The 21609-nt window shown below is 41.2% G+C and overlaps 1 protein-coding gene across 2 annotated transcripts in view; it reads right to left on the reverse strand.

Moving 5' to 3' along the window:
• The window catches only part of LOC137618075 (uncharacterized), a 52578-nt gene that overhangs the window by 2806 nt on the left and 28163 nt on the right, over positions 1-21609 (reverse strand). For both annotated transcript variants that reach the window (XM_068348044.1, XM_068348045.1), the window contains exons 8-13: positions 11074-11264; positions 9803-9980; positions 7766-7945; positions 6950-7090; positions 2671-2821; positions 1828-1927 (exon numbers count right to left, since the gene is read on the reverse strand). In XM_068348044.1, coding sequence (XP_068204145.1) covers positions 1828-1927; positions 2671-2821; positions 6950-7090; positions 7766-7945; positions 9803-9980; positions 11074-11264 — 941 coding nt within the window. The remainder of the gene's footprint in view (positions 1-1827; positions 1928-2670; positions 2822-6949; positions 7091-7765; positions 7946-9802; positions 9981-11073; positions 11265-21609) is intronic.

Raw genomic sequence — 21609 nt, forward strand, 5'->3', positions numbered from 1 at the left:
CAGGCCAGGGACTCCCCCGGGGAATGCCTATCCCAGTGGGGTCGGAGCAAAAGAAGCCCCGTTGTTGGTTCTTGGATTCAAACCTTCCCGGAAGAGTGGGGTGCTCACCTGTTACAGCACATGGCCTCTGGGCTATGGTTCGAGTCAGACTGGTAATGCCACATAACCCTACTGGAGTTGAAAGCAACTTTTCTAGCTCTTCAACATTTCCACTCGGTATTGTTGATGAGCGATAACACAACCATAGCGGCATACCTAAACAAAGAAGGTACTATTTCATGGCAACTCTGTCAACTAGCCATCAAAATTCTGAACTGGACAGGTTCATACCTGGCAAGAAGAACATTTTGGCAGACAAAATGAACAAGAAGTCTTTGATAGTTGATTCCGAGCCTTCTTTGGAGAAATTGATGGCTGGGGCTCGTCAACAACAGACCTGTTTGCAACGTCCCTAAACGGGAAACTTCTGGTGTACTGCTTGCCAGTTCTGGACCCACAAGCAGTGTTCCAGAATGTTTTCCAGCACCTATGGAATCGTCTAGATATGCATGCGTTCCTCACGTTGAGGAAACTCCTCAACAGTGGGCAATTGTCTACCAGCCTGTTAATGACCCTTTTACACGACCTACTACATCATCTCCATGACCAGATTTAACAATCAGGCTCTGGGATCCCTACATCTAAATGCCTGGAAGTTATCCAGCATCTCCTCTCGCAGAGAAGCTTCTTTCACGACCAGTGGCAAAACAGATGTCTGGATACCTTAGGATGTCTGGATACCTTAGGAGGTCTTTGACATAAGTTTACCAAGTAAAGTGAGCAATCTTGGAGTCACTGTACCCTTAATTGCTGAGATTTTACATTATTTCTGGGAGGAAGGACTCTGTTCAGTCTTTAGACTGAAAGGGTTAGACATTTCCTGTACGGAAGAGCTGACTATGTTCATATGAAGTTTTGAATGGGCTTGTTCTCAAGTCGGAAGTGAGACCACCTCTGGAATGTAATGAAAGTCCTTTGTTCTTTGAAGGGAATGCGTTAAGAACCTTTAAATTAGGCTTCAGACTATGATCTTAGGTTCAGAGAAGAGTCTGAACGAGGGTACTGTATAGTAGAGGGTTAAGAACTGAAAGTACACTCCATTTGTTTTACACTCTTGAGTGTTCAAGCCTTACAGTAACACAGAATATTTACATTAGGTTCCTAACCTATTATTTACAAGTAGACCTTAGTAACCATCATCCAACTCTTATATGGAATCTTAATCTGCTTGGCCTCTTACCTCTATAACAATTTAGGCTATTTATGACAAAACATATATCAAGCACTTTATCTGTCCTCTCACATCCCTCATTCTCCCAGCTTCTGACCCTTTTCACAGAGCAGAATGAGCTGGGTTATTACCAATGATCAATAGTCCACAGGGGACATCGTCAAACGTTATAATTCGTTTTTTAGTGCTAAGACTCAAGCATTTGTATGCTGGAAAACATAGCAACAATGAATCAGAATAATTATAGCCAATGGTTTTATGTAAGAGCAATATTTTGTTGGTACATGCTAAAATTTATTTAATTATTTAAGGGCCTTGATTTTTAAAAGAGCCTGTATTCTGATTGCCAAAATTTTCAGACAATTTCCGTACATTGGATGTCAGTATAATAAAAAGCCTTAACTACATAGCATTAATAAGGCATGAGCCACTAACCTAATTCTCAGATCAAGCTTGAAAAATTTGGACACTCAAAAAATGCTAAGCCACCAACATTACTAAAATGGCAAAAGAATATTAATTAAAATTTCTCAAAGTAATTTTCCCTTTAATCTTACCTGATTCTTCTAGGTTTGTAAACAATTTGTACATCGTAGTTTTCGACCTCTGTTTCTTTTAAAAATGCATTGAATTCTTCGGTTTTAATGTTCCAGCCACCTACAAGGATATAAAGAATTTCATGAACAGAAAATTATCATTACAAAATTCCTGACAAAATTTCACAATTGAACTATTGAGTCGAGTTATTAATAGTCAAGCTACAAACCTGGTTGGAAAGGTAAGATGCTACAATCTCAAGAGCTCTACAACCAGATGTCAAATGACAGGAACATAGCCTCTGTACCATGGTCTTCCACTGTCTTGGGTTGGAGTTCTCTTGCTTGAGGGTACATTCGGGCACACTATTCTATTTAATTTCTCTTCCTCTTCTTTTGTTAAAGTATTTATAGTTTATATAGGAAATATTTATTTTGATGTTATTACTGTCCTTAAAATATTCTGTTTTTCCTTGTTTCCTTTCCTCACTGGGCTATTTTCCTGTTGGGGCCCCTTGGGCTTATAGCATCCTGCTTTTCCAACTAGGGTTGTAGCTTAGCAAGTAATAATAATAATAATAATAATAATACCACCTACAAGATACAATTAGCACGACTTCTCCATTGAATATCGGAAACTTTACATATGACCTATCTTGAGGAAAGACAATAACAAAATAGGATAAACAAATTAAAATTCAGAATTCATATGAGATCGCAAATAAGAGAAGGTCTCTCATCAAAAATTACCATGAAGCTAATACTAGTACAACAGTAAATATCAAATAAAATTATTGGTTGTATGCAAGGGGTATGATTTACTTTAAATAATCTTAAAAATTAAGGAGTTAAGAAGTATCTTACCCAGATCTTGTAGTTGCCGAAGTTTAGGACAGTTTTTCACCAACTTCCTTGCAGATGCAACTGTTAATTTTGGTGCCCGTCCAACATCAAACTCCCTCAGTTTTTCTAGGCATTTATTCTGCATGAGCTGAGTAACTCTATCATCACCAGTCTGTCGAGTACAAATTAGTATACGGTATGAAATGCCTAAAACCGTAAGACCTTTACAATGATAACTACTTATGCGAAGTCGAAGTTAGAATTAAAGACATTCGAACACTATATAGATATGTCTACTTCGCGATTAGGATAAAGTGAATGAATTTGATAGTACAACTAGGCCTACGCCATTGTTTTCTATGTAGGTTTTCTCTATTGTTTGAATAATTTTGGCCTAATTACCTGAAAAGATAATTAATTTTTTTGCAGTTAGCATAGTGAAATGGGATAGGAGAGACACAGGGCTTTTGGGATGGGATAATAGCTCTACGATATATAAAGATTGTTGTAATTAGAAATATATTTTACCATCAAAATTTTGTTTTTTTGTAAAGGTTACTGCAATTGAAAAGGATATGTGTAGAGGTTTGACTCAAAAAGAAGACGAAATCATGGCTTCTCGTTTATTGTAGGAAGGTGGGGGTCCGGTCCGCTCAACAATATGAACGTTCGAAACACAACAGCGGGTATACATACATATACCAAAGGCACTTCCCCCAATTTTGGGGGGTAGCCGACATCAACAAGAAACAAAAACAAAAAAGGGGACCTCTACTCTCTACGTTCCTCCAGCCTAACCAGGGACTCAGCCGAGTTCAGCTGGTACTGCTAGGGTGCCACAGCCCAACCTCCCACATTTCCACCACAGATGAAGCTTCATACTGCTGAGTCCCCTACTGCTGCTACCTCCGCGGTCATCTAAGGCACCGGAGGAAGCAGCAGGGCCTACCGGAACTGCGTCACAATCGCTCGCCATTCATTCCTATTTCTAGCACGCTCTCTTGCCTCTCTCACATCTATCCTCCTATCACCCAGAGCTTTCTTCACACCATCCATCCACCCAAACCTTGGCCTTCCTCTTGTACTTCTCCCATCAACTCTTGCATTCATCACCTTCTTTAGCAGACAGCCATTTTCCATTCTCTCAACATGGCCAAACCACCTCAACACATTCATATCCACTCTAGCCGCTAACTCATTTCTTACACCCGTTCTCTCCCTCACCACTTCGTTCCTAACCCTATCAACTCGAGATACACCAGCCATACTCCTTAGACACTTCATCTCAAACACATTCAATTTCTGTCTCTCCATCACTTTCATTCCCCACAACTCCGATCCATACATCACAGTTGGTACAATCACTTTCTCATATAGAACTCTCTTTACATTCATGCCCAACCCTCTATTTTTTACTACTCCCTTAACTGCCCCCAACACTTTGCAACCTTCATTGACTCTCTGACGTACATCTGCTTCCACTCCACCATTTGCTGCAACAACAGACCCCAAGTACTTAAACTGATCCACCTCCTCCAGTAACTCTCCATTCACCATGACATTCAACCTTGCACCACCTTCACTTCTCGTACATCTCATAACCTTACTCTTAACCCACATTAACTCTCAACTTCCTTCTCTCACACACCCTTCCAAATTCTGTCACTAGTCGGTCAAGCTTCTCTTCTGTGTCTGCTACCAGTACCGTATCATCCGCAAACAACAACTGATTTACCTCCCATTCATGATCATTCTCGCCTACCAGTTTTAATCCTCGTCCAAGCACTCGAGCATTCACCTCTCTCACCACTCCATCAACATACAAGTTAAACAACCACGGCGACATCACACATCCCTGTCTCAGCCCCACTCTCACCGGAAACCAATCGCTCACTTCATTTCCTATTCTAACACATGCTTTACTACCTTTGTAGAAACTTTTCACTGCTTGCAACAACCTTCCACCAACTCCATATAACCTCATCACATTCCACATTGCTTCCCTATCAACTCTATCATATGCTTTCTCCAGATCCATAAACGCAACATACACCTCCTTACCTTTTGCTAAATATTTCTCGCATATCTGCCTAACTGTAAAAATCTGATTCATACAACCCCTACCTCTTCTAAAACCACCCTGTACGTCCAAGATTGCATTTTCTGTTTTATCCTTAATCCTATTAATCAGTACTCTACCATACACTTTTCCAACTACACTCAACAAACTAATACCTCTTGAATTACAACACTGATGCACATCTCCCTTACCCTTATATAGTGGTACAATACATGCACAGACCCAATCTACTGGTACCATTGACAACACAAAACACACATTAAACAATCTCACCAACCATTCAAGTACAGTCACACCCCCTTCCTTCAACATCTCAGCTTTCACACCATCCATACCAGATGCTTTTCCTACTCTCGTTTCATCTAGTGCTCTCCTCACTTCCTCTATTGTAATCTCTCTCTCATTCTCATCTCCCATCACTGGCACCTCAACACCTGGAACAGCAATTATATCTGCCTCCCTATCATCCTCAACATTCAGCAAACTTTCAAAATATTCCGCCCACCTTTTCCTTGCCTCCTCTCCTTTTAACAACCTTCCATTTCCATCTTTCACTGTCTCTTCAATTCTTGCGCCGGCCTTCCTTACTCTCTTCACTTCTTTCCAAAACTTCTTCTTATTCTCTTCATATGACTGACCCAGTCCCTGACCCCACCTCAGGTCAGCTGCCCTCTTTGCCTCACGTACCTTGCGCTTTACTTCCACCTTTTTCTCTCTATATTTTCCATACTTCTCTATACTATTACTCTGCAGCCATTCTTCAAAAGCCCTCTTTTTCTCTTCCACTTTTACCTTCACTCCTTCATTCCACCATTCACTGCCCTTCCTCATACTGCCTCCTACGACCTTCTTGCCACATACATCACTTGCAATCCCAACAAAATTTTCTTTTGCTAACTTCCACTCCTCCTCTAAATTACCAGTTTCTCTTACTCTCACCTCGTCATATGCCATTTTCAACCTTTCCTGATATTTACTTTTTACCCCCGGTTTTATTAGCTCTTCAACCCTCACTAACTCCCTTTTACATCCACCTACTCTATTCCCCCACTCTTTTGCTACAACTAATAAGTATAAGTACAATGAAAACAAAAGAGGTGCAATAAAGGGGATAACCTTACTATAAATAAAGGATTAAATCACTTATATCATAACAATATGCCTTTAGCCATGGGAAATATTAACTTGAAATCAAAGATTGTCATTAGAACATAATATAAAAAAAAGTTTCAATTCAAAACTAATAAAATAAGGGAACTGCTGATAAGTGGTCTGTACTCTCAATGCCAACAAAAACCATATTAAATTGTTCAGGTGGAAAAAACTAAATATGATGGTTCCTCCGCTTCTCTTTCTTGGTTAATGCTAATGCTCGAGTATTAAAACTTTATCAGGGCACTAAGAAAGTTTTAATTGAATGCCTAAGGATCCTTACCAAAGTACAATGGTCAATTTTGGAACTTTGATTTCAAATCAAACAACTAGTATAAAGAGAGAGATATCAGCCTGTTCAACATAAAAATATTCACTGTAAGTTCCAGCAATTCAACTGTACGATTAGGAACATCATTCCACAATCTGGTCATATCTGATAAAGCCACACATCACATGTAAGCAAACTATTTCTCCTAAATGTGGTATTGGGGAAAATACCCTGGTTAGCAGGCTAATTGATCCAGTAAAACCTCAAAAAGAAACCAAAGGAGAACCGAGGTAAATATGTGTGTGCTCGAATTGGTATTTGATCATGGGTGAACAAAGAAATAGCAGAGGAAGACAGAGAGACTGAAATTAGAGCATTGGTATTGATGGAAGAAAGAAACAAAGACGTTATCTATTTGACATGACACTGAATATTATCTCTTTTACCCCCAATGCTATTTGGAACTTTCCAGGGGGTTATTTTTTTCCCAGCACATTTTGCAGTATATTTTTTTTTTAATTGCTCTAACAGACTTAATTTTTGTCATAGAGAGGTCAGGTTGGTCCCATTCTCTTGGAAAATGCCTGAATTTTTTCAAAAAATTATAAAAAATATGAAAAAAAAAAAAATTTTATAGCATTTTTTTGCAAGGACGTACCGGTACGTCCATGGGGGTAAAGGGATGGCTTTTGTGAAACGTACCAGTACGTCCTTTGGGGGTAAAAGGGTTAAAGTACCGGTAATTCAAAAACTCTTATTTCTTTACAAGCATTAATACCATTTTCATAAGTACTGACCTCACAGAGACAAGCAATCTCAAGACGGGACAGGTTTTTTGCATTGTCGAGTATTACGTCGGTGTAGGGGGCAGGAAGATGACACTTTATCTTCACTACCTGTAATTTCATTAGGGCCGTCTCGCGAAAAATCTCCACAGCCTGCAAGAAGAAGATTATACAGATGTTTTGACTATGAGCTTTTTAACAATTTTAAGTTTTCCATTTTTTATTTTATAAAAGTACAGTATACAGTATTAACAAAAATACAAAATTCCATAGATTTTTTTCCTTCTCTTGTGTAATAATTGATGCTAACCATGTTTCTCTTTTGTTATTTTGAAGTTTTTATCCTCTTGTTATGTTCGTTTTTATAGTTTATATAGCAAAGATTTATTTTAATGTACAGTAATTATTGTTATTAAACTTCTATTGTAGTTTTTCCTTATTTCCTTTCCTCACTGGGCTATTTTCCCTGTTGGAGCCATGGGGCTTATAACATCCTGCTTTTCCAACTAGGGTTATAGCTTAGCAAGAAGTAATAATAATAATAATAATAACAATTTAACAACAGATAAGAAAATTTTTCTATACCACTCTTAGCCAGCTAACAATTATCTATACAAGAAGGAAATTTAAGTAGCATCTTAAATCTTACTTAAAATATAATAATAAATTAACTACAGATATAAATAAAATTTCTACCCCACTCTTTGCTAGCTAAAGGCATGAGGATACAAATATACATACATAAAAATAATTATATATACAAAAAAAGGAAATTTACGTAGCTTCTTACATCTTACTTAAATTAATAAAACTCATCACAGAACGAACCTCGTAAGGAGCCGATATATCTTCCCCTTCCATTGTTAAGTAATTTAGATTTGGGCAACTTTGGAAGACGACAGGTACTTCTATACCGCGGCAACTCACAGTCAGCGCCGTTAACTGATGACCCACGGCTTGAAGGGCCCCGGTTACAGACCTCGAAGTCACGTTTACCAGGCTCAGGTGCTGAAATACAAGTATTGCTTTATGGATTTCCCAATGATATTTATGATAAGTCTTTTTATAGTTTATATATGACATCTGTTTTTATGTTGTTATTGTTCTTCAAATATTTTGTTAATTTTTTCTCATATCGTTTATTTACTTCCCTATTTCCTTTACTCACTCGGCTATTTTTCACTATTGGAGCCCTTGGCCTTATGGCATCTTGCTTTTCCAACTAGGATTGTAGCTTAGAATATAATAATAAAGTCAATATTCTTACTACATTTACCTTCTTTATATAATGTCAGCTTGTCAACAGAAAAAAATTCCATCACTAGATACATACGAACCAATACAGACAAGAGAGCGTGCCCACCACCATTATTATTATTATTAATTGCTAAGCTACAACCCTCTTTGGAAAAGCAGGATGCTTTAAGCCCAGGGGCCCCAACAGGGAAAACAGCCCTGTGAGGAATGGAAACCAGGAAAAATTAAATATTTTAAGGACAGTAACATTAAAATAAATAATTCCTATCTAAACTATAAATAATTTAACAAAACAAGAGGATGAGAAATTAGATGGAATAGTACGCCCGATTGTCCCTTCAAGCAAGAGAACTCTAAACCAAGACAGTGGAAGACTATGGTACAGAGGCTATCGCACTACCCAAGACTAGAGAACAATAGTTTGATTTTAGTGTCCTTCTAGAAGAGCGGCTTACCATAACTAGAGAGTCTCTTCTACCCTTACCTAAGAGGAAAGTAGCAACTGAGCAATTGCAGTGCAGTAGTTAACCCCTTGGGTGAAGAAGAATTGTTTGGTAATCTCAGTGTTGTCAGGTGTATGAGGACAGAGAAGAATCTTTCAAGAATAGGCCAAATTATTCGGTGCATGTGTAGGCAAAGGGAAAGAACCATAACTAGAGAGAAGGATCCAATGTAGTACTGTCTGGCCAGTCAAAGGACCCCATAACTCATTAGCGGTAGTATTTCAACGGGCGGCTGGTGCCCTGGCCAACCTACCAGTTCAAACACCATGCATCCAATCAGCTGACTACTCCGACAATCGCCTTCACTAACAACAACACGTGACCTGACATGTAAACAACTCGTTTCTTCACCAATTATCACTATATTGCCTGTTTGCTTATAATAAACAAATCTCTTCATGTTTTTCTCACAAATCTCTATATCTATATATCAACCCTTTCTAATAATAATGTACTTCATCAATTAATGACCTTTCAACTCTCATACTGTAGTATTCTAAATTCTCTTGTTTAGAAGAAAGCATCAAAATAAATCCTCTAAGTAATCAATTAAAACTAAATAAAAACGTCATGATAGAGTAAACTTAGTTAATTTATATACATCTGTGGTGGATAACGGGGGAGGGTGGGCTGTGGCACCCTAGCAGCACCAGCCAAACTCGGTTGAGTCCCTGTCAGGCTGGGAGGAACGTAGAGAGGGGAGGTCGCCCCCCCCCCCTCTTTATTTTTTTATTTGTTTGATGTTGGCTAACCCCCAAAATTGGGGGAAGTGCTTTGGTATATGTATGTATGTATTTTTAGTTGAGAAGCCTTGAAGATACACTCAAGCACACTATTCTATCTTACTGGTTTTCCTCTAGTTTTTTTTAAGTTTTCATAACTTATATATGTAAGATCTGTTTTAATGTTACTGTTCATAAAATATTTCATTTTAATTGTTCATTACTTCTCTTTTAGTTTATTTATCTCATTGCTTCCTTCCTCACTGGGGTATTTTTCCCTGTTGGAGCCCTTGGTCTTATAGCATCCTACATATCCAACTAGGCTTGTAGCTTAGCTAGTAATAATAATCATCAAAGTCTGAAAAAAAGTTCTTTAACATTACCTTGAGACACTTCAACTGTTCCAGATGAGTACTGAAATAGGATGGAGTTGGTGGAACTTCAGCCAACCGATTTAGGTCGACCTCCCGAAATCTATGGGTCAAGCTTAAGTCCTTTAGGTCTGGACAATGGGTTGTTATCACAATCACTTTAGAGGCAGACACTGAATCCTCCTTCACTCTGTAAAAACCAAAGACAGTGTATTATTAGTTGTATTGAAAAAATTTACTAATACCTACTTGCATTTGCTAAATTATTATTTGAAAACCATTGCCATGTATTTCATGAGCCATTATGCACTTCACTCTATAATATTTATTTCCCTCGAGTATTAGATGGAGATGGTTTGGGATCCTCTTTACAGTCCCCAAGAGAAATTAGTTCACCAAACTTTCAACTGGGCTCCACATGGCACTAGAAGAGTTGGAAGACACAAGCCTACATAGCTGAGGACTATGAAGTGTGAAGTAGGAGATAATGAGTGGAGAAGTATTGAATTAAAAGCTCAAGATAGAGACGACTGGCGAAATCTAACCGAGGCCCTTTGCGTCAATAGGCGTAGGAAGAGATGATGATGAAAGTAGTGCAGGTAATGGTAACATAATAGATTTACTAATTTACTGGGATAGAAATGAAAATACTTTTTATTATTTTATCAAAAAGTAATGAATAAAAACCTACCAGTTTTAATAAAAAAAAGCTAGAGAAAGTTGTCCCTCGATTGGCAGTAAACTGGCTCCAAACCCCAGTGGGTATAGACATTCCAAAAATATCTCTTTGGTTTTCCAGAACAAGGTCAAGAATACTCACTCCTATTTTCCATCTTTTGAGAGTGGAAGGCTTAAAATTTTGGAATACTTAACATTTCAGAGTAAGAGCTGAACATCATAACTAAAAAGTCATTTGTCAAACCCTTTCTTCAAAATTACCAGTTGGAAATAAAACAGAAAACCATTTCTAATTTGATAATTTAAAAGATTCTTGCTAAATTACAGTTTTACAAATATTACCCAAATTAGACATAATCATTATCTACTCCTACGCATGTTGATGCAAAGGGCCTCAATTAGACATAAAACGTAAAAACTAAAAGAACATAAATGCAAAGTGAGTCATAATAAAATAAAAAAAAAGGTCATAACACAAAAACTAAAAGAACATAAATGCAAAGTGAGTCATAATAAAATAAAAAAAAAGGTCATAACACAAAAACTAAAAGAACATAAATGCAAAGTGAGTCATAATAAAATAAAAAAATCAGGTCATAACGCACCTTGTAAGTTTGAAGCGGCTGGCATATCTACGAATCCGGCTTACAAAGCTGGTGCGAAGACTCTTGTTACCAACCAGGACCTCTATCGCCTCTGTCACGGTGGTACAATCGCCAAGAGAGCGGAGAACTGGCAGGTGTTTCAGAAGAAACGCAACCCCATACTGGCTTATCCCAGTTCCAAGTATATCAACCTGAGAGAAATTAAGAACAATTGATTCATTATAAACAAGCTGAAGTTATTAACCCTTTTACCCCCAAAGGACGTACTGGTACGTTTCACAAAAGCCATCCCTTTACCCCCATGGACGTACCGGTATGTCCTTGCCAAAATATGCTATAAAAAATCTTTTTTTCATATTTTTGATAATTTTTTGAGAAAATTCAGGCATTTTCCAAGAGAATGAGACCAACCTGACCTCTCTATGACAAACATTAAGGCTGTTAGAGCAATTTAAAAAAAATATACTGCAAAATGTGGTGGGAAAAAGATAACCCCCTGGGGGTTAAGGGTTGGAAATTTCCAAATAGCCTGGGGGTAAAAGGGTTAATCATTGATAGAAGACAATAATTATCTAATATGCAAATAAAATTTACTCCTCATACAGTGAGCCATTTCCCAAACAAGGCAGTGTGATGTAAATGCATTATGGTAAAAGGAATAGCTTACACGACAGAACTGTAAATAAATCCTGCGTCTAGGGTACCTCCGCCAACGAAGTTGGAAGTAGGTAATGTTTTACCCCCTGTTTGTGTATGTGTGTTTGCTTGTTTGTGAACAACTTCCTGGCCACAATTTTAATCGTAGAGTAATGAAATTTGCAGGGATTAACTGTTATATAAAAAGCAAGGAATTATTAAATTTGGAAGGTCAAGATCAAAGGTCACGGTTGAGCAAAACGTCGAGAAATAAGCTGCTGCGGAGAAGGTCTGCGCTCTACTCAGTGCCCCTCTAGTTAACCCTTTTACCCGCAGGCTCTTTGGAAATTTCCAACCCTTAACCCCCAAGAGGTTATTTTTTTCCCAGCACATTTTGCAGTATATTTTTTTTTAATTTCTCTAACAGCCTTAATTTTTGTCATAGAGAGGTCAGGTTGATCTCATTCTCTTGGAAAATGCCTGAATTTAATAAAAGAAAAATATAAAAAATATGAAAAAAAAAAAATTTTTATAGCATTTTTTTGCAAGGACGTACCGGTACGTCCATGGGGGTAAAGGGATGGGTTTTGTGAAACGTACCAGTACGTCCTTTGGGGGTAAAGGGGTTAGACAAGATTTCAAGTTCACAGAGCATAATACTCAAGTACATATAACAGAGTGAGGAGAAACCCGACAGGTATATTTATGATGATCTGATCTTCATGCAATAACATCGGTTATAATTAGTATCATCATTTATAGAATCAACCCCGTCCTGTAAGGATAACGGTGGGAAAGAAGAGATTAGGTAGTTAAATATTCAGAAATTGTCCCCTCTGATTGGCTAGTAGGTAGTGCTTATTGACGAGTGATTTTGAATAGCAAATACAGTAAAGGTTTTGAGGGGGAATCGTATTACACACCTCAAGTTTGGCACATACCTCTGGGAGCTTATCCTAATTGTAGAATAATGATGACTAAATATATCAAATAATATATAACAAACATACGCTGCTGGATTGAGCACTTGTGAAGGCATTTGAGCATTGGTAATTGGAGATTTAGACATTTTACAACAATGTTTAGACCCATCTACTGTATCAACTTGATTAGAACAATGGCAATATTTAATTATCATCTAAGTACTAAAGATTATATTTCTTCTACAGTATCTGCAAGAGTTTTCTAATAATGACTTGTTTATAAAAGGGATTTTGACGAAGGAAAAATGATATTTTAATTATAAAATAAATTTTTGAATATACTTACCCGGTGAATATATATAGCTGCAACTCTGTTGCTCGACAGACAAAAAACCAGTAAAACTCGCCAGCGATCGCTATACAGGTTGCGGGTGTGCCCACCAGCGCCAACTGTCGGCCAGATACCATACTCGATGTAAACAAAGACTCAATTTCTTCTCATCCCACTGCGTCTCTATTGGGGAGGAAGGGAGGGTCATTTAATTTATATATTCACCGGGTAAGTATATTCAAAAATTTATTTTATAATTAAAATATCATTTTTAAATATTTAACTTAGCCGGTGAATATATATAGCTGATTCACACCCAGGGTGGTGGGTAGAGACCAGATAAATATGTTTACATCGTTTAAGCTAAGAGTTTTTATTTTATTTTGGAAGTTATCAATATAACGAAAACAAAATAAATAGGTACCTGGTAAGGAAGTCGACTTAGACGATTACTCTGCCTTGTAAGTACGTCTTCCTTACGGAGTCTCGCGATCCTCTTAGGATGCTGACAGACCCCTAGGAGCTGAAGTATCAAGGGCTGCAACCCATACAACAGGACCTCATCAAACCTCTAATCTGGGCGCTCTCAAGAAATGACTTTGACCACCCGCCAAATCAACCAGGATGCGAAAGGCTTCTTAGCCTTCCGGACAACCCATAAAAAACAACATTAAAAAACATTTCAAGAGACAGATTAAAAGGATATGGAATTAGGGAATTGTAGTGGTTGAGCCCTCACCCACTACTGCACTCGCTGCTATGAATGGTCCCAGTGTGTAGCAGTTCTCGTAAAGAGACTGGACATCCTTCAAGTAAAAAGACGCGAACACTGACTTGCTTCTCCAATAGGTTGCGTCCATTATACTTTGCAGAGATCTATTTTGCTTAAAGGCCACGGAAGTTGCTACAGCTCTAACTTCGTGCGTCTTAACCTTAAGCAAAGCTCGGTCTTCCTCACTCAGATGTGAATGAGCTTCTCGTATTAACAATCTGATAAAGTATGACAAAGCATTCTTTGACATAGGCAAGGATGGTTTCTTAACTGAACACCATAAAGCTTCAGATTGGCCTCGTAAAGGTTTAGTATGCTTTAAATAGAACTTAAGAGCTCTAACAGGGCATAAGACTCTTTCTAGTTCATTGCCTACGATCTCCGATAAGCTGGGAATATCGAAAGATTTAGGCCAAGGCCGAGAAGGTAGCTCATATTTGGCTAGAAAACCAAGCTGCAGCGAACAAGTAGCTTTTTCCGACGAAAATCCGATGTTCTTGCTGAAGGCATGAATCTCACTGACTCTTTTAGCCGAGGCTAAGCATACCAGGAAAAGAGTCTTAAGAGTGAGATCTTTCAGGGAGGCTGACTGTAAAGGCTCAAACCTGTCTGACATGAGGAATCTTAGTAACACGTCTAAATTCCACCCAGGCGTAGCCAAACGACGCTCCTTAGTGGTCTCAAAAGACTTAAGGAGGTCTTGCAGATCTTTATTGTTGGAAAGATCTAAGCCTCTATGCCGGAAGACCGATGCCAACATGCTTCTGTAGCCCTTGATAGTGGGAGCTGAAAGGGATCGTCCTTTTCTCAGGTGCAAGAGAAAATCAGCTATTTGGGCTACAGAGGTACTGGTCGAGGATACAGAAACTGACTTGCACCAGTCTCGGAAGACTTCCCACTTCGATTGGTAGACTCTAATGGTAGACGCTCTCCTTGCTCTAGCAATCGCACTGGCTGCCTCCTTCGAAAAGCCTCTAGCTCTCGAGAGTCTTTCGATAGTCTGAAGGCAGTCAGACGAAGAGCGTGGAGGGTTTGGTGTACCTTCTTTACGTGCGGCTGACGTAGAAGGTCTACTCTTAGAGGCAGACTTCTGGGAACGTCTACTAACCATCGAAGTACCTCGGTGAACCATTCTCTCGCGGGCCAGAGGGGAGCAACTAACGTCAACCTTGTCCCTTCGTGAGAAGCGAACTTCTGCAGTACCTTGTTGACAATCTTGAACGGTGGGAATGCGTAGAGATCCAGATGTGACCAATCTAGGAGGAAGGCATCTATATTTATTGCTGCTGGGTCCGGGACTGGAGAGCAATAGATTGGAAGCCTCTTGGTCAGCGAGGTTGCAAAGAGATCTATGGTTGGTTGACCCCAAGTGGCCCAAAGTCTCTTGCACACATCCTTGTGGAGGGTCCATTCTGTTGGAATTACTTGCCCTTTCCGACTGAGACAATCTGCTATGACGTTCAAGTCGCCCTGGATGAACCTCGTTACTAGGGAGATGTCTCGATCTTTTGACCAGATGAGCAGGTCCCTTGCGATCTCGTACAACGTCAGTGAGTGGGTACCTCCTTGTTTGGAGATGTACGCCAAGGCCGTGGTGTTGTCCGAGTTTACTTCCACCACTTTGCCTCGAAGGAGATACTCGAAGCTTTTCAAGGCCAGATTAACTGCCAACAACTCCTTGCAGTTGATATGCATGCTCCTCTGACTCGTGTTCCACAGACCTGAGCATTCCCGACCGTCCAGCGTCGCGCCCCAGCCCAAGTCCGAGAAGAGAACGTGGTAGGGTAACTGAACAGCCAGGGGAAGACCCTCTCTTAGGTTGATATTGTCCTTCCACCAAGTCAGACAAGACTTCATCTTTCCGGAAATCGGGATCGATACCGCCTCTAGCGTCTTGTCCTTTTTCCAGTGGAAAGCCAGATGGAATTGAAGAGGACGGAGGTGTAGTCTTCCTAGTGATACAAATTGCTCCAGGGATGACAGCGTCCCTACCAGACTCATCCACAGCCTGACTGAGCAGCGTTCTTTCTTCAGCATCTTCTGGATGGAAAACAGGGCTTGATCTATTCTGGGGGCCGACGGAAAAGCCCGAAAAGCTTGACTGTGAATCTCCATCCCTAAATACAGAATAGTTTGGGATGGGACCAGCTGCGACTTTTCCAAATTGACTAGGAGTCCCAATTCCTTGGTCAGATCTAGAGTCCACTTGAGATCATTCAGACAGCGACGACTGGAAGAGGCTCTGAGAAGCCAGTCGTCCAAATAAAGGGAGGCTCGGATGTCCGATAAGTGGAGGAATTTGGCCACATTCCTCATCAGCCTCGTAAATACGAGAGGAGCTGTGCTTAGGCCAAAGCACAGGGCCCGAAACTGGTAGACCACATCTTCGAAGACGAATCTCAGAAAAGGTTGGGAGTCTGAGTGAATGGGGATGTGGAAGTAGGCGTCCCTTAGGTCTAGCGAGACCATCCAGTCTTCCTTTCTGACCGCTGCTAAGACTGACTATGTGGTCTCCATAGAAAACTTCGTCTTTGTGACAAAGACATTCAGAGCACTGACGTCTAGCACCGGTCTCCATCCTCCTGTCTTCTTTGATACTAGGAAGAGACGGTTGTAAAACCCCGGTGATTGAAGGTCCGAGACTTTGACCACCACTCCCTTCTCTAGCAAAAGAGACACTTCCAGTTTCAGGGCTTGTCTCTTTTCTACCTCTCTGTACCTGGGAGAGAGATCGATGGGGGACGTCACTAGAGGGGGTTTGCGTACAAAAGGGATCTTGTACCCCTCTCTGAGTAACTTCACAGATTGTTGATCTGCGCCTCTCCTCTCCCAGGCTTGCCAGAAGTTCTTGAGTCTGGCTCCTACTGCTGTCTGAAGTTGCGGGCAGTCAGACTCTGCCCTTAGAAGACTTGGATCCTTTCCTCTTCCCTCGCTTCCCTTCGGCACGAGCACCTCCTCTGCTGGAGGCTCTGCCACGAAAGGGCGGAATAAAGCGAGATGCTGGAGTGTCTAACCTCGGTCTAGCAGACAATGTAGGCAAAGGGGGAGCTTTGCGAGCCGAGGACGCAACTAGATCGTGGGTGTCCTTCTGAACTAAAGATAGGGCAATTTCCTTTACCAAGACTTCAGGAAACAGGCACTTGGAAAGGGGAGCAAAGAGTAGCTCGGATCTTTGGCATGGCGTCACTCCAGCAGACAGGAAAGAACATAGAGACTCTCGCTTCTTCAGGACTCCAGACGTGAATGAGGCGGCTAGCTCGTTGGACCCATCACGGACGGCCTTGTCCATGCAGGACATAATGAGCAAGGAAACGTCCTTATCTGCAGAAGAGATCTTCCTGCTCAGGGCTCCTAGGCACCAGTCTAGGAAGTTAAAGACTTCGAAAGCCCTAAAAATCCCTTTAAGAAGGTGGTCCAGGTCCGATGGTGACCAACAAATCTTCGAGCGTCTCATGGCAAGGCGGCGGGGAGAGTCTACAAGACTTGAGAAGTCGCCCTGGGCAGAGGCAGGAACTCCCAAGCCGAGAACTCCTCCCGTGGCATACCAGACGCTCGATCTAGACGAGAGTTTAGATGGGGGAAAGGCAAATGCTGTCTTTCCTAAACTCTTCTTAGTCTCTAACCAGTCTCCCAACAGCCGCAAAGCTCTCTTGGATGAACGAGAGAGAACGAGTCTAGTAAAGGCAGGTGTGGTAGCAGGCACGCCTAACACAAACTCTGACGGCGGCGAACGCGGAGCCACAGAAACAAAGTGGTCAGGGAACAACTCCTTAAAAACAGCCATGACTTTTCTAAAGTCCAATGATGGTTGAGTTGCCTTAGGTTCGTCAAGCTCTGAAGGTTGATCCTCTTGCGGTTCAGCAATGTCCTCATCTGATAGTTCCTCATCCGAAAACTGATGAGGAAACGGCAACGGAGTGGGCAACGTCTGGCTCGCTGAGTCCGGTCGCACTGGTGCATGCGTGACGGATCCGGACGCAACGTCATGGAACTGCTGCACAGTCTGTGAACTGTCAACAACCATGGGTGCGCGAGGACGCACAGCGTCCACCCGAGACTGTTTAGACCGTCTGGGTTGTGCAGTCAACACCATACCGGGTTGCGGAGGTTGACGCACCGCGTCAAAACAAGTCACCTCTGATGGTTGTTGAACGTCCTGAACGTCAACAACCACCTCCGTGCGTCGCCTAACGTCAACGTGCGGCTGGCAAACCACACTAGGTCGCATCGGTGGGGGTACAACCTCGACTGGTAGACGCGAGAAAGTAACCTCAGCGTCAACAGGACGCACAACAGACCGCTTGGATGGTTATTGGCCAGAAGGTTCAGCAGCAACCTTCTCCGCATTGAAGTCCTCCATCAAGGACGCAAGCTTGGACTGCATGTCCTGTAGCAATACCCATTTAGGGTCTATGGCAGCAGGTGCGGCAACAGACGGGGTGAGCGACTGAGGCGGAACCGCTTTGCCTCTCTTAGGCGGTGAGCAGTCATCAGATGACGGCAACGAGTCCGAACTGACCCAGTGGCTACAACCGGGACGTTGGACTTGTCCTGAAGGGACCGACTTACGCTTCAAAGGTCGTGAGACCTTGGTCCAAAGTTTCTTACGAGAAACACCTTCGGACGACGAGGTAAAAACGGGCTCTCTCGTCTTACGTTGGTAGGGGCGATCTTGGGGAGATACGCCTGATACCATAGAGGGAACGCCTGTTCGCTGATCAAGGCCTCTCGAACCCATGCGTCGTACGACATTGCTTCTCCCCTGGGCTTGGGAGCTTGCAAGAGGTCCCGGACTAGGAGGACGACAGGCACGAACAGACGAACCCTCAAGCGCAACACTGTTCACAACACTTTGAGAAACACTTGGCACTTTATCACTTCCCGCGGCACTTTGGCACTTTAGTTCCTTAACATCCGCCATGAGTTGATTGCGGTCACTTGCAAGGGACTCAACTCTCTCCCCCAAGGCATGGATAGCACGCATCATGTCAGCCATCGATGGTTCCTGAGTGCTAGGAGGGGGGTTAGGAACAACCACAACAGGGGAAGGATTAGGTAGAGGGGCATGAGGAGAGGAAAAATCTACCGACCTAGAAGAACTTCTCCTTACCCTATCTCTCTCTAGTCTGCGTGTATACTTCTCAAATTCGATAAAATCGAATTCCGAAAGGCCCACGCATTCCTCACACCGATCTTCCAATTGACAGGTTTTACCCCGACAATTGGAACAAACAGTGTGAGGGTCGAGAGAAGCCTTTGGAAGACGCATATGACAGTCCCTAGCATTGCATTTTCTAAACTTGTGAACTTGTGAAAGGTCAGCCATTTTGAATTGGTCAAGGGAAAATTCCAAAAAACGATCTAAGTCATCAACAATGAATCCGATACAAAAAAGAGTTCAAGGATTTATTTGAAGAAAAACCCTGTACTGCGAAAGCTCATAACCAAAATAAAGTACTTCACCAAATCTGATGGGAAAAACTCCAGGTTTCAACAGCGAGTAAAGTACGTCTTGTCGACACGTCGACAGAGAAGAAATTGAGTCTTTGTTTACATCGAGTATGGTATCTGGCCGACAGTTGGCGCTGGTGGGCACACCCGCAACCTGTATAGCGATCGCTGGCGAGTTTTACTGTTTTTTTGTCTGTCGAGCAACAGAGTTGCAGCTATATATATTCACCGGCTAAGTTAAATATTTAAAAATCTATTTCTGCAAAAACACAAAGTAACACAGAGCTACGAAAAACACGTTCGGACGTTCACGGGTGCTTATAAGGAATAATGGGCTAAGGATGGGTAGTGGTAGTGGTGGGGCAGTAGCTGTGGAGAACGACACCTCGTAGTAATGGGGGATGTTGAGGAGGGAGAAGTCTAAATGGTAAGGGACCTCTGGTAGTGGTTTCACACGCCCAAGTTATTATACCGACACCCTATAAGGGCGAGCGAGCTGGGTATATTCCTGGCATTCCATGCAACTTTTTTCTCTGGTACAGTATATCTAGCAGTATTTATACCTTAGAAATGGTGCTTTAAGGAGCATTTCACGGAGCTACACATGTTGAGCCCAGAAATACAAATAAAAATTGAAGCTAAGTACTACAGTACATACACAATTTCTCCAGCACTCCTGTACTATTTAGGTTACATTCATGCCCTGCCAAGGTAGATATGTAACTATGAATACATACTGTACTTGCCCTGCCTAGGTACAAATGTAACTATGAATATATGCTGTACTTTCCCTGTCTAGGTACATATGCAACTAGAGGGGCACTCAGTAGAGCGCAGACCTCCACCGCAGCAGCTTATTTCTCGACCTTGACCTTTGACCTTAACATGTTTTAATTGGCGTGAATTTTCATACACTCAAATATGAACCAAGTTTGAAGTCTGCGATGATGTCCAAACTTTATTACTGATTACGTGAATTGGACATTTTGCTTGACCTTGAGCTTGCAAATTTAATAATTTCCCACTTTTTACAAAACAGTTAATCCCTGTAAGTTCCATCACTCTACAATTAAAATTACAATTCAGCGTTATGAAGCTTCATCTGTGGTGGATAACGGGGAAGGGTGGGCTGTGGCACCCTAGCAGTACCAGCTGAACTCGGTTGAGTCCTTTGTCAGGCTAGGAGGAACGTAGAGAGGAGAGGTCCCCTTTTTTGTTTCATTTGTGTGATGTCGGCTACCCCCCAAAAATTGGGGGAAGTGCCTTGGTATATGTATGTATGTATGTCAAATTAAAATCATGGCCAGGAAGCTGTTCACAAGCACACACACACACACACACACACACAAACGGGCGAAACCATAACCTCCTTCCAACTTCGTTGGTTGAGGTAAAAATAAATAAATGACATCTTAAACCAAATGGAAATTCGGAATGTGCACATGAAACAGATAGTAAAGAGAACTCTATTCAAGCTAACCTTGTGAGGGGAATTTTATTAAAAAAAAAAAAAAAAAAAAATGATGTGTACAAAAGCTGTTAAAACACTAATAACAGAGTCACTCAACATCATATCTTATCGCGACAACATTCCTTCCACTGCAAAGCAACTTGATTACATTCATAGAGATCCAAATCTATACAGATTGGGCCCCCATTCACACCCACGAAGTATGTGGTCCATTGTCTGGATGGGACACCCACATTGGCACTCAGCAGAGGGGACAAAACCCCACTTATGAAGTAATTAAACACAACACTGACCCCCAACAACTTGGCACTGAGAAAGTAACCATAAGTTTGAGTGGTATAATATAGTATTGGTCACAATTTGCAAAACCAATCTCAGTCCTTAATTCTCTGCCTACTTAATAATATAGTGTACTATAATGAGATACCAGCCGAACTCGCTCGAGTCCCTGGTCAGGAGGAGAGGTCCCCTTTCTCGATCATTTGTTTGATGTCGGCTACCCCCCAAAATTGGGGAAAGTGCCTTGGTATATGTATGTATGTATGTATAATGAGGGACCCAAGCATTAGCATTAAATTACAACACATTCACCAATACAGTATATATATAAATAAAAATGATGGTAAGAAAAGATTTGCAGTAGTGCAGACTGAGCAGCAGCATATTGGCCTGATAAATGGCTCAAGGCTTCTTTAGTCTAGTGACAAAGATTACTGTGAAAGTAAGCAATATAGAGATGTATGTATTGAATACAGAAACATCTTTACTGTATATTGTATAGATATACAGTATTTTTCATCCCTTAACTGGATATTAGCCTATATAGAGTATCAAGCAACATAAGAAATTAATACATACAGAAGGTCCTCCACTTACAAACCTAATTAGTTCCAAGAAGCTGTTTGTGAGTCGAATTTTGTTACATTTTGGCCTAACCTGAATCCCATGCTTA

Source organism: Palaemon carinicauda, chromosome 24, assembly GCF_036898095.1.
Source record: "Palaemon carinicauda isolate YSFRI2023 chromosome 24, ASM3689809v2, whole genome shotgun sequence".
In the NCBI taxonomy this organism is placed as follows: Eukaryota; Metazoa; Arthropoda; class Malacostraca; order Decapoda; family Palaemonidae; genus Palaemon; species Palaemon carinicauda.